This window comes from Thermobia domestica, chromosome 13, assembly GCF_964235325.1.
Source record: "Thermobia domestica chromosome 13, izTheDome1.hap1.1, whole genome shotgun sequence".
Lineage (NCBI taxonomy): Eukaryota > Metazoa > Arthropoda > Insecta > Zygentoma > Lepismatidae > Thermobia > Thermobia domestica.
In genome coordinates this window covers 187,282,388-187,299,700 of record NC_137466.1, presented here as the reverse complement: position 1 = coordinate 187,299,700, position 17,313 = coordinate 187,282,388, and the positions used below count along the sequence as shown (strand labels likewise).

Sequence of the window (17,313 nt, the reverse complement as noted above, 5' to 3'; positions counted from 1 at the left end):
TGAATAATGTATGGCACGGTGATCCAGAAATGAAGAACTTCTGCTGTACTTTAATAAACCAAGTGCCAAAGCGAATCCAGGCACTACGTCTAGTCCAGGGTTCCATACAATGTACTATAATACTGTAACAGTACGTAGAATGTAATGAAATAGAAAATTATTCATATTAATTCATATTAAGAAAATTATATTAAAACATTTGCACATGTATTCTTTCTTTAATTTGTAATTTTCTTCAATTTTCGCGTGAAAATCCTAAAATTGCTAATAATTTGTCCACGTCTGTAATTTCAATCCAAGTATCCTCGACACTAATGCACGCCGAATATTCTAAAACCGAAAATCTATTCGAAACTTCAATTTGATATTCCTCTTTTACCTGGCTCTCTTCAAATTTCTTTAAATTAAATCTCTCCCTTTTCAGATACTGATTATTTCCTTTATTCAACGATAATCTCTCTCTTATTATCGCTGCTACCAGGTAGTGATCAGTGTCATAATCAGCTCCTCTAAACGAGTGAACAACAATTATGCTAGATTGTTTTCTTCTGCTGGGCAGCTATTAAACAGGCTGTCTAATAAGAACGAAAACTCTCAATATTGAGACATTTGCAATTAGTGTATTATATTCTCTCCATCTTAGGAAATATTCATACAATGATACTCTCAGGTTGATAATTTTTGAAACAATAGAGAGGTTATCAGTAGAAATATAGACAACGCAAATATTTTCACATACAAGCAACAAAGATATAATTTATTCCAAGTTTAACAACATACGATAAATAATGAAATACAATGAGTTACCAATGACGAATAAGAATACATTTCGTTTAGAGATCACAGATAATGACTAGAATCCATTAATAGAATCTGGTCCTTTCTTTGCACTAAAGAACAGGTTATGATGTAAAATAAATTTTACTCACAACTTCTAAAACCTTGAAAATTTCACAACCATGGAAACATATATAGCAACTTCTCAAAATACTCAACAGTTAAACAACATTCGAAATCACATTAGACATATACATACACAGATACACTGAGGTATTATCAATTTAGTCACAGAGCAAATTACCATTCTATTGACTGGCAAGAGCTTCATTTATGTGACGTAATATATCATGACCTGAATTCCATGAATGAACTTTGGCTTTTAGAACAATCTTTTTTGACATTTCCATCTGCCTGATTAGTTCTACTAAAGCGTAACCGATTCGAGGGAATACCAGATCGCGATCACACAGCTTTGTACTAGGACAAAAGTCATTTCTTCCATCCCCAACATATGCTACGGTATCAAATACTTTGCCAGCTTTCTTTCTTTCATCAATATATGATGTCAAAACGTATCCTTTGCAAAGATTTTTAGCACTCAAATTACACCAGTCTTGCACATGATACATCTGTATCTTCAAGCACCCATCATCATTAAAATGAGCAGGATTTGTAAACACAGCTGACACACAATTATCTAACTGTGCGTTCTGCAGAATGTAATTTATAAACACCGTATTGGAATCCGATATTATGATTATTTCGCTTCCTTTTGCATGTAATGTTCTAATCAAGTCCTTCATTCCGGTCGTAAAAGGTATTGCTTTCATTGCTTTGCGAATATCTTCACTAGTAATCTTATGCTGATGCAGAAGTTCAAATACTTTCTCCATATAAGCTGTCCAGCCCTCAGTCTTGTACAGATCTTTAATACTGTCGAGAACATTGTGAGGTAACAGTTTGCAGGCAACAGTATCACTATTGTCGTCAATGATGGTATGATCGAAGTCAAAAGCGACTAGCAGTTTGTCCATCTGGAAGGAAGAAAGAAAATGGAAAGGCGTCATTAAGATCTTTGGTCGCCAAATTTCCAACGTATTTTGATATATAAAATATGTATTAACATTGTACAAGTTGTAACATTAACTTTGGCGTATACAGACTCTACCATAGCCAGTAGTTTCAAAAACTATTGAGTAATAAGTCGAACTTCATTGTTACGTAGCTCTCCTCACTGGTCTAGTGATTAGCGCGCGCGCGCCTTTAGTGCACGTGATTCCGGCTTTGATTCCCGCAAAAAGAGCATTGAAATAGAACACATTACGGTGGTGCGGATTCCATGTCAATCTGTAGGTCCATGTCTCATACGTCCTTGGTGCTGCAAAAGGACGCTTAACTTCAATAAACAAACAACCGTTAATTCTTAAAGGATATGACTTCACGCATGTAATTTGTAAATATTGCGAGCCCGTAATAAGTGTACTGTTTCGGTGTTCCGCGTTACCTTCCTCAGTAGATCTGAACAACTTAAATGGAATTTCTCACACTTCTTAGAACTTTATCTTGTACTATTTCGTGTGCAGGGTAATTAATGATGAGGTCAGAAACGTTGTTAATACAATAATGTAACTTCCTTGAACTAGAATTTCAAAAAGGAAAAAAAAAAAAAAAAAAAACTTATGCAGAAGATTTTTATGTAGAACTCTTGTTTACTTATAAAAGGCGCTTTGTGAGAATAAATCTACGAATTACCGGAAGATGAAAGGGAACACCGAAATACACTTAGGGTCATTTCATATCAATTCAACACAGTGACTTAACCTTACCATCTTAGATTTTAATGAAATTTGATACATATATGCCCTCTAGATAGACCAAGAAAAACACCAAATTTCAACTTTATATGGCGGGTTGGTGTGTGTAAAGTGTGTTAAGTCAAAAGTTAGTGTTTCCGAGAAGTCGCATTTGAAAGTTCAAACATAAATCCAAAACTCCGGTTTTGGGCTTCAGACATAAATCCAAAAAACAGTTATTAACATGAAGAGCTACAATAATTAATCATTTTCCCAAAACGGGATTTTGGATTTATGTCTGAACTTTCAAATGCAATTTCTCTAAAACACTAATTTTTGACTTTTACACACCCACCCGCCATATATCGACTGGTATTGAAAAAAAAATGAAAATGAAATTTTGAGTTTTACGTCCCACGGTTATGCCGGTTAGGCTAAAGGAGACGGTGATAATGAGTAATGAATGAAATGGTGGAATGATGAAAGTGGGAGGAAACGGGAGAACCCCGAGAAAACCCACGCACACGGTGTTTGTGCACCACAAAGTTCACTTGGCGGGAGCAGGGTTTGAACCCGAGACCCCTAGCACCAGAGGTGAACGCTCTACCACTGAGCCACCGCGGCCCCTCGACTGGTATTGAAGATAGGGCTATGTAAAGTTTGGAAAAAATGCCCAAAATAGCATCTGCAATGTATTTGAAATTGAAATTGCAGCTCTCCTAATTGAGCTAGCGAGTTGGTTGAGGTGTCATTTTACAGCATTTTTCATGTCCTTTCCTGTAGTATACAAACTCAAAGAGGCTAATAAAGAATTTGTTTTTTCAAAATCAGTCAAAATTTTACTTCAATATTTTTCAAAAAGAACATATTTTAAAATTTTGAAATTAATTCCATGAACAGATAGTATTGTTGTAAAGCATCTGGCAAAATATGAATTTAGAATGATAATGGGTTCATTGTTAAAACTAATACTTGATTTTTCAAAAATACTTTGTACGTAGGATAATAACACAAGAATGCTAAGTTTTACACTTTTGTGAAAATAAAAATGAACACTAACCTGAAGAAAGAGTACAGATGATTCCACAGTAAAACTTTTCAGTAAGTAGTAGAATATGTTTATCATTTGAAGTTTGAGAAAGCCACATTTGTTCGGCATACGTCACTTTCAAGGAAAACATAACTTCTTCCAGTGGGAGTTACCAGGATTCACTTTTGTCAGAACATCCACAACATCCCAGAACATAGCGCTTTTTGGATATGAGCATGATGGAGATGGCCCAGATGGATGAAGAAAAGTTATTTTTACTAATCAAGTTCTTCATTTATCTCTAGAACATACCCGAGCCACCGATTTTCTTCATAGACAGCGGTGACATAGCCTGATTCACCTTCTAATTAAAGTTTACTTGGAGATTTTGACACTTCCTTTTCCCAACCCTGTAATCCATCTGAAAAGTATTTCACAATAATGTTGATGTAGTTTTGGGAATGAATGCATAATATTGCTGTGTTCCTTTGATAGTCAATGTATGATCGAAGCAACTTTCCAGGAACATTTCAAATTCAGTATACTCCTCATGGATTGAGTAGGTAGTTTACTTTGGTAATGTTTTCTACTGTGCACTCAGAAAGTTGTCTTGGGGTTTGAATTTGATTGTCATAGCAAACTAGCACGAGCTGCCAGTCTTTTTATTGAACCGCATACTCCATCGCAAGGCCCTTTTCCATGTGCTATAGCCGAGAAGTGCCACTCTCCATTCACTTTAAAGTCTGCCTCATGAATGGTTTTTCTTATTCTTGTATTACGCGGGAGACCCATCAGAAAAATTTAAAAAAAATTTTGTTTGGATTCTTTTAAAATTTGGATGTCAGAAATGATATGTCTTTAAAAAAAAAAAAAAAAAAAAGTATAAACAGCAACTGTTGTGCTCTAGGCAATCAGAAAAAAACTACATAATTAACATGTTCAACTTTATTTTCCTGTTTGAAATATATAACAAAAGGATGGATTGTGACCTGTTGCCTTGCCCAGTGGTGGCCCTGTGCTTCATATTGTAGCGCTATGCTATAATTTTCAGAAAAAAAATCACAGATGAGAGCAAATTCTGATTCTTTGGGATTTTCTTTTGTGTAGTTAAGGAAGGCTCTATGTTCCTTGGCAATGAACTCATGCCTACTCGGTAAAGTTGCTTCAGTTCGTTTGGTTTGTTTACGCTTAACGTCCTTATGTAGCAGCGAGGTTATGAAGGATTGAACATATTACTTGAAATGGCATCTGAACCAGTACTCGGTTTCCAGCTAGGAGAAATTTTGTGGGCTCATTGAGACCCCATAATTACAAGGTGAAAATTAGATTCAACTAACACAGATGATTCTACCTATGTGAAAACGTCACTATGAAATTCACACGATTTGTGGCATGTTTACATTATTTTTTCTATATCATTTTTTAAATAAAAAACACCTGATTTAAACCAACCAACCCTGCTGTTGTAGCAGTGATATATGTATACTTTTTATAAACCACGTTTATTTACAGTAACATTTTTAATTGTGAAACTTGTATTAATATTATTTTGAAGTTCAAAAGTATCAGCACTTTCACTTAGCTTTAAGTATGAGGTAATAAGTACTGCCAGCTGATTACAATTCGGTATGACATGTTTTAAACCTATCACTGTACTCTTCAGGTTAGTTTTCACATTTATCCCCCCCCCCAAAAAAAAAAAATGCATTCTGTTATTTTTCAGCTAGGTAAAGGCTATTAATAAAAATTCTAGCGTTAGTTTTATTTTATTTTTTAACAATGAACCCGTTATAATCCCAAATTCATATTTTGCCAGGTGCTTTACAACAATACTATCTACTCATGGAATTAATTTCAAAATTTTAAAATGTGCTCCTTTTGAAAAATTTTGATTTTGAAAAAAAAAAAATCTGTATTTGTCTCTATGATGTTATATGCCACAGGAAAGGGCATGAAAAATGCTTTAAAATGACACCTCAACCAGCTCGCTAGCTCAATTAGGAGAGCTGCAATTTCAATTTCAAAATACATTGAACATGCTAATTTTGATCATTTTTTCCAAACTTTACATGGCCCTATCTTCAATACCGGTCGATATATAAAGTTGAAATTTGGTATTTTTCTTAGTCTATATGAATATTACTCTTGTGCAAATTTTAATAACAATCTGAGATGGTAAGGTAAATTTTGTTTTCAAATTGTGTTGATTTGACCTGGAACGGTTCTTTAATAGTACACTAAATATTGAACGCTGTAAATAAAAGGAGCATGTTTGCAAACAATAGATAATTACGTTAGCCTTCCTTCCTAGTTTTTCCTAGTTTAGTGATTAGAGCTGTATTTTTAGTGCACAAGGCCCGGTGTTCGATCCTAAGCAGCACAGATCCCGCACTAAACTGTAGGTCTCTTTCTATATAGTTTCGCTGCTAACACAGTGTACACGTTGCTTTGTGATTGTTCTGTTTTTTTTTTTTTTTTTTTTTTTTTTTTAAAGCACCAAGATTATATAAGACTACCTACACGGAATCTTACCCATACACACTCCCAGAGGAAGCAACTCAAGTCACCAAACGCTAGAACTCATTTTAACTACTTTGCCACCTCGACCTCAGAAGCTTTGGCGCTGTACTGTTTCAGAATAGGAAATACTTGAAAATACTGGCTGAAAAACATGTTTTAAAATTTTAATACTAAGCTTTAATTCTTATATTATATTGGAACATTTGAAAGTGAGTGTGTAAAAGGCAAGTAATACACTCACAACACCTGGTACAATACATGTAATACTTAAAATGAAAATGAAATCTTCGAGTTTTACGTCCCACGATTATGCCAGCTAGGCTAAAGGAGACGGTGATTATAAGAAATGACAGAAATGGTGGAATGAAGAAAGTAGGAGAAAACGGGAGAATCCCGATAAAACCTACGCACACGGTTTGTCCACCACAAAGTTCGCTTGGCTTGAGCGGGGATCGAACCAGTGACCCACGCACCTGAACTGAACACTACCACTGAGCCAACGCGGCTCCCATATGTAACACTTACTTTATTATAATATTCAATGGATATAAATTTATTACAATGAACATTTATTTTCTTATAATATTATTGCTGCTGTTTATCGAGAGCTTACAAAAATAATCGTAACTCCTACAAATAAGAGCATTTAAAATGTTTTTTAGTACAACAATAATTAGAGTGACCACGCAACAGATAACATTAGTTCTATCGACTTTTATAATATACCTAGGTATAAATATCTTTATCAATTATAATTAAAAGGAAGGACAATGTTTAGTAGAAGGGGTCCAGCTATTTTTTCTGAAAAAAAAAAGTTACAATTTCGAAAGTTTCTGTTCACATTAGGTTAGGTTAGTTTGGTTAGATTGTGTCAGTGTAGGGGCTCAGCATAATTTTCGAAAAAATGATAGAATTTCGCTAATTTCTATTAATATTATGTTAGTTTACGTTAGGTTATGTTAAATCTAAGTACTTTTTTTTTTTTTTTCATAGCCCTACTTTTGGCCCCCTTCTGCTAAACATTTACCAAGAGATTACTCGAAAACAACAAAATAAAATCAAGACAAAGCGCAAATCTCCTAAAGATGTACAATATATTTGTCGGAACTTATGGACAGTAAAACAAATAAATAAAAAGCTACAGGTGACATGGACTGCATATATATCAGGAAATCACCTTAGGTGACGAAAAAGAAATTTAACAATGGATAGTTAAAAGTTGAAAAAATAAATAAGAAACTGATTCATATGAAAATTCGGAGAAAAATACTGAAATATGAAAGGATAGTTATTGGTACTAAAGGACAGGAAAAATTTGAATTCGCATGCACTACGCTCTTGAAGAAGTAGTAGAATACCGTAAAGAAGAAACAGCTAACAAATCTACAGCTCATGATGGACATGTGTAGAAAAATGGGGGAATGAAAGGTCTGGAAACAGTGGCAAAAAGGTGTTGAGCAAGTTTATTAGCGAATTTGGCATATTTTTCGAACTGGGGTGCCAGAACATTTTGCTAAAATTTCGTGCTTTCTTGCTATTTTTTTGGTATTTTAGATAGGTTAGGATATTTGGATTTGGCGGGCCAGAATTCTTTGTTTAAAATTCTTACTTTTTGCTATATTTTCTGTGTTTTTGGTGGTTTAGGCTAGGTTATGTTAGTACTTAGTAATTACGCTTACGTAACATCAACTCATTTCTCCTATAAGCATAGTGATTTTACCTTATTTTGGCTTCCCAGTTCCAAAATTATCCGACGAATTTAATTGAGATTGATTTATTTTTTCAATATGTGATGCAAACAAAAGAGGAATGCTTCATAAATAACTAATACTAAGTAAATTGATTTTGACTGACAGATACGTTTGTGGGAGTTGGTGAGTGTAGAGAGATGATGCTAAGCTGGGGTTATTTTTAACGGAAGGGGTCCAGAAGCACGAAAAAAAAAAAAATACAGGAGAAATGGATGATGCAAGTACTTAGACCTAACAACGTAGCAAAATCTAACCTAACCTAACCTAAGCAAAAATAAGCGAAATTCTATCATTTTTTGGAAAATTATGCTGAACTTCTTCATTAACATAATCTGACATAAACTAACCTACCCAAACTAAGTGTCTTTGACCACTTCTTTCTATTGATTTTCGTTTGATTACATAATATAACGTTATATTAGGTTAGGTTAGCTTAAGGGGGTCCAGTGTAGTTTTGGACTCCCTTAACGGAAAATGGACCCGAAATTGTAACATTTTTTTAGAAACAATTGCTGGAACCCTTCTGCTAAACATTAGCCCTAAGCTGCATCGGGAGTTCAACATGGAACAAAAAATTAACATCAAACTTTGTGCGCGTCTGGGTAAGACTGTTACAGAAACTTATCAAATGTTCCAGCAAAGTGTGAATTTGTTTATTCCGTGCGCAGGCGTTTCAGAGAGGGATGAGGCTGCAATCCTCTTTTGTATGCACCTACTGATTTTTAGGTTTTTATGACGAACTATCCGTATCAGTACCAAATATAAATTGATGGGAATAGGGTAATCATTGTTGGTGTCGAAGAATGGATAGCAGGGTCAGACAAAAAGCACATATAACCAACCAGTTGTACACGTATTTTCTACTTTGCTTACTTTACTAGGTATGGATTGATGTGTATCACAAGCTATGCGTGATCGGACAGTGTAAATCGTGCTCACTTTTCCTAGTTTTTTCCAGTTAGCTAGAATATCATAGGCATACTTGAAACATTGTTCATTGACAACTGCTAGCATGTTTATACTGCTTTAAATAACATATTAGTACTTCTTTCTGAAACTTCACAGCTTCGTAATATTCCCACATTACTTCTATTTTGTTTTCGTAAAGTACTTTCTCAGTTACTAAAATCTGTCCAGGTAAGGTAACTCTTGTTCTTGTTCCTCTCACTTGTCTTGTCTTATGACTATTATCAGTCAAATAGGTAGGTGCAGCAGCTCACTAGTCATATGTGCTACAAGGTTCAGGTTCAGGTTCAAGGTATTTTCCTTTCTTCTCTTCGGAAGTTTAGATCCTGAAAAAAGAAAAAAAAGAAAAGTAAGTACAGCTTTTTTCTTTTCATTTAACGTTTTCCATTTTCTTTTTCCACCAAAATTCAAGAAGTTCTTTGGTTTTTTCTATTTCTTTTTCACTTAGTTCCCTTCCATTTACATTAAAGCCTAGCCTCCAAGCTAATTTAACCAAATTTCCTTCCTCTTTCATTTCATCGACCCATTTCCATTTTTCCCTGATTTTTTGGGTTTCTTCACATTTTAACAATAAGTGTTCTAATGTTTCATCTTCTTTAAAACATAATTGACATTTTTCGTTCACTTCTTTAATTTTTTTCAATCTTACCCCTGTTTCAAGGCTCCCTGACCTGGCTTTGAAAAGTAAAATGCTTCGTAAATCATTGTTCATATAATTTATTTTCTCATAACTCTTTTTATGTGTGTATATTCCTTTCAAACTGCTCTTCTTAACAACTTCTTCATACCACTTTTCCTGCGCTTTCTCTTTAAATGTTTTTTCTGTGATTTTTTCCCAATTTTTATAATTTTCTTCTCTATGCCAGCGGGTAGTTTGATCATACTTTCTTTCTAATTTCCTAACTCTCCTAAACCATTTCGTGTTCTCCCCTTTTCTCATATGTTTAGTGGCCTCATGCACCACTTTTACTAATCTTGTTTCTTCCATAAATTTTAATCTTCCAAGATATTTTACTTTACTCACACCTTCTCTTTTTTCAAAATCACTCCATCCCATCTCTCCTGTTATTGTTACATTTGCACTTAATTTATTTGCTCCTAGGGCAAACCTTCCTATTTAATTTTGTGCTTGTTGTAAAATACTCCTCGTTTTTTCCGTTAAAGTTATTACTTCATTTGCATATGTTAGCGCCGGTACTGCTACTTGTTTCCATAGTATTCTTGACACCTCATATCTATTGTATGACCACATTGCTTTATTTTTTATAATTGCTGTATTTTTTTGTAGTTTATTTTTCAGTTTTTTCTCATGTTCAACTAAGTATTGTTCTCCTTCTTCAAGTGTGATTCCTAAAAATTCTATTTTTTCAGTCCTGCTTATTACTATGTTTCCTGCTTGTATATTTTTATCCTCTATGTCTCCACTAAAAACCATGAACTTGCTTTTTTCTTCATTTATTTTTAGACCAATTTCTTCTCCTTTTCTAACTACTGTTTGTAACATTTCCGTAATATCTTCAATATTAGTACTCATCAGAGCCACATCGTCTGCAAATAGAGTGCCAGGGATTTTTGTTACTTTTTCTTTTCCTTGCAATCTTATTTCTAACCCTCTGTTTGTTTTGATCAATGCTTCTTCTACTTCATGTATGTATATCAGGAATAGAACTGGTGATAGAGGACATCCTTGTTTCAAACCTTTATTACTGTCTATCCATTTTGATTTTACGTTTCCCATTTCATATCTGTATTTGTTGTTCTTATATAGTACCTTAAGAAGCATAATAAATTTCTTTGATATTCCTATGTTTTCCATTACTTCCCATAATATCTTTCTCTTGACTGTATCATACGCCTTTTCAATATCTATAAATGCTACTATGAAATCTTCTTTTCTTTCTCTGCATATTTCTATCAGTTGTGTTATAATGTAGATGTTATCTGTTGTTTTTCTATCTGTTCTGAATCCATTTTGTAACTCACTTAATATTTTGTTTTTCTCTAGCCAGTTCATTAATCTTTCTCTTAGAATAATTGCAAAAAACTTATATACGCAGCTGGTAATACCTATTGGTCTATAATTTTTTATGTCATCTTTATCTCTACCTTTTCCTTTATATATTAGCTTAATCTTCGTTTGCTTCCAACTTGGAGGAATGGTTTTTGACTCAAGTATATTATTCATAATATTCTTTAAACTTTCCAAATATTTATTATCTAAGTTTATTAACATCTCATTTGACACCTCATCTGTTCCTGTTGCTTTTCCTCTTCTTAGCTTTTTCCTAGCCTTCTCTATTTCCATATTTTCAATATCATTAGTTAATTCAATATCATTAGTTAATTTCTTCTTCTGCACTCTTATTACTCATTTTTGCTAATTTATTTGTTTCATTTTTCCGTTCTTCACAATTTTGTTTCATCGCCCAATCTGTTAAGTACGCCTCAATTTCCGTCCTGTCCTTCATTATTTGTCCCTTTTCATTTCTAAGAATGATTTCTTTTTCTGTTTCGTTTTGCTTTTGTCTAACATATCTCCAGAATCTTTTCCCTGCTTCTCTCCCTCCTGACTTAATTTCCTCTGCTATTTCTTCATTGAAATTTCTAATTTCTTTCATTTTAGCTATGTGTGCATCTTTCTTGCTGTTTATATATTCGTTCCATGCTTGAATTACTTTTTCTTTCCCGATTTCTCCTTTCTCGAACTTCTTTAGTATTAATCTATGGGTTCGGCTTTTTTCTTTTCTTATATTAATTTTTGTTTCTGTTTCTTTGGTCCAATTGAACTTTCTACTTTCTCTATAACCTTTCTTGTCTTCTTTCGCATTTGTAACTTCAGCTGCAGCACTTTTAATTTTTGTTACTAAAGATTCATAGCTTAGTTCATTTATGTATTCTTTTTCTAATTTCTCTTTACATTTCTTTATATCTTCTTCTTTTTCCAGTCTTCTAATAGTAGGTTTGTTTTGATCTCTTTTATTTATTTTTTGGGGGTAATTTCTCTTGCCCTCTTGATCAAATAGCTCCATTTTTAGTAATCTATGATCACTTCCTACACTGTAAATTCCCTCTTCATCAACATCAAATTCTTTAACCATTATCCTGCTTTTTTCACTAACAAGAAAGTAATCAATAGTAGTAGCCATCTCTCTTTTGAAGTATGTCTTCTTAACTGGTGTTTGTCTTATGTTCACTATTTCTAAATTAAAATCCTCTACTAGCGAGTATAAAAGTTGCCCATTTTTGTTTACTTCTCCTTCCGTTTCTATCAAATGCGCATTTAAATCTCCTCCTATTATGTAATCTACATTTTCTTTTCTTATTTCATTTAAATCTTCATTTACACAATTATATATTTCCGTGTTCCACTCTAGATTTTTTCAGGTCTCCAATACATTACACCTACATATAATTCCTTTCTCCCCCAGCTTTACCTTTATCCATAAGTGATCCTTTACATCTTTGGTTTTGTATCTTAATTTGTTTTCTATGATACTTATATTTTTATTTATTAGAGCTCCAACTCCTCCAGCTTTAATTTCTCCAGTTTTTCTATTTCTTCCTTCCCACGTGTACTTAGTATCTTCCAAAGGCGGAGCAATTTCATCCCTCATGTTTGTTGCTGTAATTAGCATTATGTTTATATTTAGTTCCTCCATATTATCAATAATTTCCTTCCATTTTTCTGTTTGATTTCCCACTTCCTGAATATTTAAACAACCTATTTTTATATTTACAGAATTATTTTTATTTACTTTTTCATTTCTGACAACCTTCCTCCATCTTGCTTTCCCTTCCAGTCAATAATTCCGTTCCATAATTCTTATTTCAAGGATTTTTTCACATTCTTCCAAGATTTGTTGTCCTAAGAAACACCCTCCTCTCCAGTTAAGGCGTATTCCATCATTTGCTGCTTCATATTTGGTTAGTCTTCTATTTGCATCTACATAAACCGTTTCTAACTGTTTACAGACCCAATTTATGCCATCATTTAGCTTTTCTATAGTATCTTCATAAACATCATTTCTATATATTAATCCATTTACGACCCATTTACTTTCAGGATATAGTTCCTTACCTTTTTCTAGGAACTCCCACATTTCTTGGATTAGGTGCTTTCCGTTTCTTTTCCCTATATTATTTGTTCCTACATGCACTACAATTACTTTTGGATTTTTATATTCTTTTTTATTTTTCTCTATCATTTTCTCTAATTCATTTATTCCTATTCCTGGGAAAACCTGGGTCTTTACTCCATATTTTTCGCAGAATTTCGCTGCACCTTTTAACATTGAATCTCCTATTACCAATACATCTTCTTCCTGTAAGATATTTTTAATATTTGGATTTTGTTGCTTACTTCCTATATTTGCATTTGATCTTTTCCCTCTTTTTACTATTTTCCAGTATTTTTCTTCTTGTTCACTTATTGCCTGTTCTTTCTGATTTTGTGTAACTTGCTGTTTTTCTTCCCTGGTTTTTCCTTCTTTTCCCTGCTCTTTTACTTCATTTTCTGCTTTTTCGCTTTTTTCCCCAATTGTCTCTATGTATGTTATTTCTTTAAGATTACTCTGTCTGGTGTTGAATCTTTTACCTGTTTCTTTTCCAGATATGCTCTCTCTCTGTTGTCTCCTTTCACTTACATTTTCACATACTTCGGAGCTTCTTTCTTCTGTGGCTTCTTGGAAATTTTGTTCCTTGTTTCTTGGCTTGGGCACCTCCATTGCTGGATTCTTCATTTCTAAAGCTAAATTGTCAAATGTGTACCTCAAACAGAGGATTTAGGTGTCAATAGCAAAATAGAATAAAATACAGGACACAATCGGGAAAAATGGACACAAGTCAGGAAAAGGTCAAAATCGGGAAAGAAGTTCAGACAGGGAAAGAGGGTAAAAAGCCAAGATGAACAGGGCAAAAAGTAAGGGTAAGTGGGAAGTATAAAATGAAAAAGGAAAGCGTATAAAAAAGAAGAGGGCCAACCTGAAACAATATGAAATCCCTTGTCGAGATGCAAAAAGTCCCATTTTACATGTAAATTTCCCACGTTATACTAATTGAAAGTATGCTATAATATTAAAAATTACATTTCTCTATGTTAGTCACTTTTAACAATATCTAAATGAATAAGCCGTAAACTTCGATCTTGAAAATTCCCATATATGCTCTTATTGTCCCTTTACAAGAAAATAAGGTAAAAACTCCCATGATATGGGATTTTCCTAAAGGTTGAATTCACTGATCTAAAAAATTTATTATTTATGTTTTTTTAAGTCGCGACCACTTGTCAAGTCGACTATATCACTAAAAAAGTTTGCAAATCTCATTTTGTAAAATGCGGTACTTATAAAAAGGACAATCCGCGAGGACGAATTAGCGGTGTAAAAGTAAAAATGATTATATAAAAAGTTTTCAACCGATATTTGTAATAGTAACTCCTCGTTTTCTTCGCTATTTTCTTGCCTCAGCGAAGATCGCTATCCCGGCAATTATAAGTTATCTGTATCCTCTACAATCATGGAATCAAAAGTTAAAGGTTGAGGAACAAAATAAATCTATAGAGAAGATAATAAGATGCGAAATTTAGTAGTGTTATAAAAATAGATAATAAACTACAAGAATAGGGGAAAATAAGGAAAAATTTAGATAATCCACATTTAAAAAGCAAAAACTAAGAAATCTATCAACTATTGAATGAAAAGGGTGGCGGGGTTGCTGGTAGAGTTGAGAGGAGAAAATTAGATGATTGACAGGGCAACATTTTCACCACCTTTATAAAGAAGAGTAGTGTGATTTCGAAGTAGAAATAAGTGTTAATGAATAGGAAAGGTATACCGCCTAATGCAGAGTCGTTTTGACATATGTTTAGAGTCATACTAAAAGCTTGACTACTGCAGGAAACATATGTTAGTCTAACTCTTTAACATGTCACTAATCACACGTCAAAACGACTCTTCATAAGGTCCATGAAGTCTGTTACGGAGGAGAAAATGGAGGTAAGAGGGAGGAGACTCGTGGTGAGTGAAACAAGATCGGGAATAAAGAGAGCAAAGATGGTGTCTATACTAGCACGCCATTCTACAGGAAGTGTCATAAGAAGTTTAATGTTGAAGTTTAGGGAGCAGAAGAAAAGACCCATTTTAGATACTTAGGGCCTTATGCAGAGTCATTTTGACATATGATTAGAGTCATACTAAAGGCCTGACTACTGCAGGCAACGTATGTTAGAAGAACGCTTTGGTATTGCACTGTACAAGCGTCGAAGGACTCTGCATAAGGCCCTTAGAGATCAATGTAAATTCTGTGACGATTCTATATCGTGCGGCTTTATCAGCGAAGGAGTTCTCAAGGACACCTAAATATTCTTTGCACCAAATTGGACAAGGAGTACCAGGGTAAAGAACTAGATGGATTTCAGAGAGAATCCAAGAGGATTTCGAAATCCAGGATGAGGATTGTAAGAATTAAAGTTAAGAGTTAGAATATGTGGCTATGCAGATGGATGGATACTGATGCTGAAGAGAGTAGAAAAGGGTCGCAATGAAGGCGCAAGCGTTAGAGAGAGAAATAGAAACATATCTGGGTGGTTTAAAACTGAAACATTGGTGAAGAGACAAGTCAAGAAAACTGAACCCAACTCAAGCCCTGACCAAGAGCGTCGCATTACAAATGGACAGTGCTCGATAGGAGAGAAGAAATAGAAGAGTTGAAGAGGCGTTGATAAGAGTGTGGGTGGTAAGATTGAGAGATGAGTATTGAGGGAAAACAATAGAAAGAAATCGGGAAAAACAAGATAAGGATAAATAGCTTGGAAAAGTAAGTTACGTTGTAAATGAAGCAGATAGAGTAAGAGCTTGAGGTAAATATTGTATATGAGAAGTGACAGATGGGGAGCATTTAGGGAGAGTATGGATATGCTAAAGCAAAGTAAATTTTGGAAGAGGGGAGAACTGGTAAAATGAAAACCTAAACAAAACTTATTTGAGAGGTATTTGAGGTAAATAGTGAAGGAGAACCCGAATTCAGTATATGTGCTGCAGCAGTAGTAGTGGTGAGGATTCTATGGGTAGGCAAAGAGTTTAATATTGAAGGGATTGGAAACGTTTAAAGACCATAGTAGGAGAAGGGGAAAGAAATTAACCGACATACATTAAATTGGTAGAGTAAATTTATTTATATAAGAGGAGAAGGAAACGAAAATCAGTGGACCGGATTAAATAATAATAGAAACGATTTAAACGTAGAAAGGAGAAAGTTTTTGATGTAATATTTGATTAATGAGAGATCCTACTTAAAGAAGAATTCAAGGTTACTCCAAGGTGCTTAATAGAAGGGCAGCGAGGAATGGAAGAGAGAGAAGGGCTTGGGTACGTTTACGGTAAAGACTAGAAAGGACAAACTGATGCTTTTGCTTTTGGTGTGTAAAGCATGTTCAGAAAATCAGTTTCAAATTTAGAATTTACTTAATCCAGAAATAAGTTGGAAAATAGCAACATAGGAAGGGAGAAGTACTACAGTATACTAAATTGTTGGCATAGGATAAAATACGAACGTGTTTGGTTTAGAAAATAATTGAAGAGAATAGGAGATAATACATAGTCTTGGGAAAGAATTTGAGAGGTGGTACTTCCGGAGGTTGAGTTGGGATCCAAGATGAATACATTGGGTTCGTAGCACCAGAAGGTTGTAAATAGTGCGTAAGCACTTGAAGGAATGCCGTGTTGCCAGAGGATGTCAACAGGATCATAAATGGTAGCAGAATTGTAAGCATGAATTAGGTCAAGAAAGAGCAAAAACTAACCGAGTGCGAGAAAAGGCCAACCAAATGTCGGAGATAAAAATAGAGAAACAGTCATAAAAACTGCAACCAAATCCGAAGCCAAGTTGCTGTTTGAAGGATAAAAGTTTTATTCTGAAAACCATTGTAGATGTTGATTGAGATGTTTGAGAACTTTCAGAAGACATAGTGAGAGAGCTGTAATGCGTCGAGCGATCGAGCGTTTCTAGAGATCACGGATCTTGGCAATCTTCGAGGCTTTCCTCAACTCTAATCGTTAGTAGTAGTGTCGGTTTTTTGTTTTTAAATGAAAAATAACGATTTTCGTTGAAATAGATATATAAAAGTTTATTGGTTAAATTGAAACGAGTACAAGGCCACTCTCGTTTAAATTACATAATAGCGCTGTGCGTCTATATCGTCTAAGTAATAAATTTCACAAGTTAAAGAGAATCTCGTCTAAGTTGTCGTAGTGAAAAGTTCACTTATACGAATGAGATGCAATAGCTAATGTCCACAGAATATGAAATTGAAACTTCAGTTCGTAAACTGAAGTGAGTCGAACACACCGATAGAGCAATAACAAAATATGGAATTTATAGGTCGAAAGAGATGAAATTAGAAACTGACTCTGTGGAGATAATTCGAATATCGTGTGTGACTCTGTGGAGTTCAATGATGAACAAACACGCACACATA

The 17,313-nt window shown here is 34.1% G+C and overlaps 1 protein-coding gene across 3 annotated transcripts; it reads right to left on the bottom strand.

Moving 5' to 3' along the window:
- Positions 1–726: 726 nt before the first annotated feature.
- Positions 727–9,087, bottom strand: LOC145668856 (pyridoxal phosphate phosphatase PHOSPHO2-like). Of its 3 annotated transcripts, none has more exons than XM_081737070.1 (2): positions 8,814–9,087; positions 727–1,814 (listed from the first exon to the last, which is right to left on the bottom strand). In XM_081737070.1, the coding sequence occupies exons 1-2, from the start codon at positions 8,886–8,888 to the stop codon at positions 1,086–1,088; spliced, it is 804 nt and encodes a 267-aa protein (XP_081593196.1). In that variant the 5' UTR covers positions 8,889–9,087; the 3' UTR covers positions 727–1,085. The 3 variants fall into 3 exon arrangements, with proteins under 3 accessions (XP_081593196.1, XP_081593194.1, XP_081593195.1); XM_081737068.1 differs by having other exon boundaries at positions 8,748–9,085; XM_081737069.1 differs by lacking the exon at positions 8,814–9,087 and adding an exon at positions 3,634–4,419.
- Positions 9,088–17,313: the final 8,226 nt, after the last annotated feature.

What these genes read in the sequence shown, in the direction of transcription:
- LOC145668856 (XM_081737068.1), bottom strand. Translation starts at nt 8,888, where the DNA reads ATGCTAGCAGTTGTCAATGAACAATGTTTCAAGTATGCCTATGATATT. An exon ending in ATCAATCCATACCTAGTAAA is followed by an intron (nt 1,815 to 8,747) that starts GTAAGCAAAGTA and finishes TCTTCCTTCCAG; the next exon opens with ATGGACAAACTGCTAGTCGC.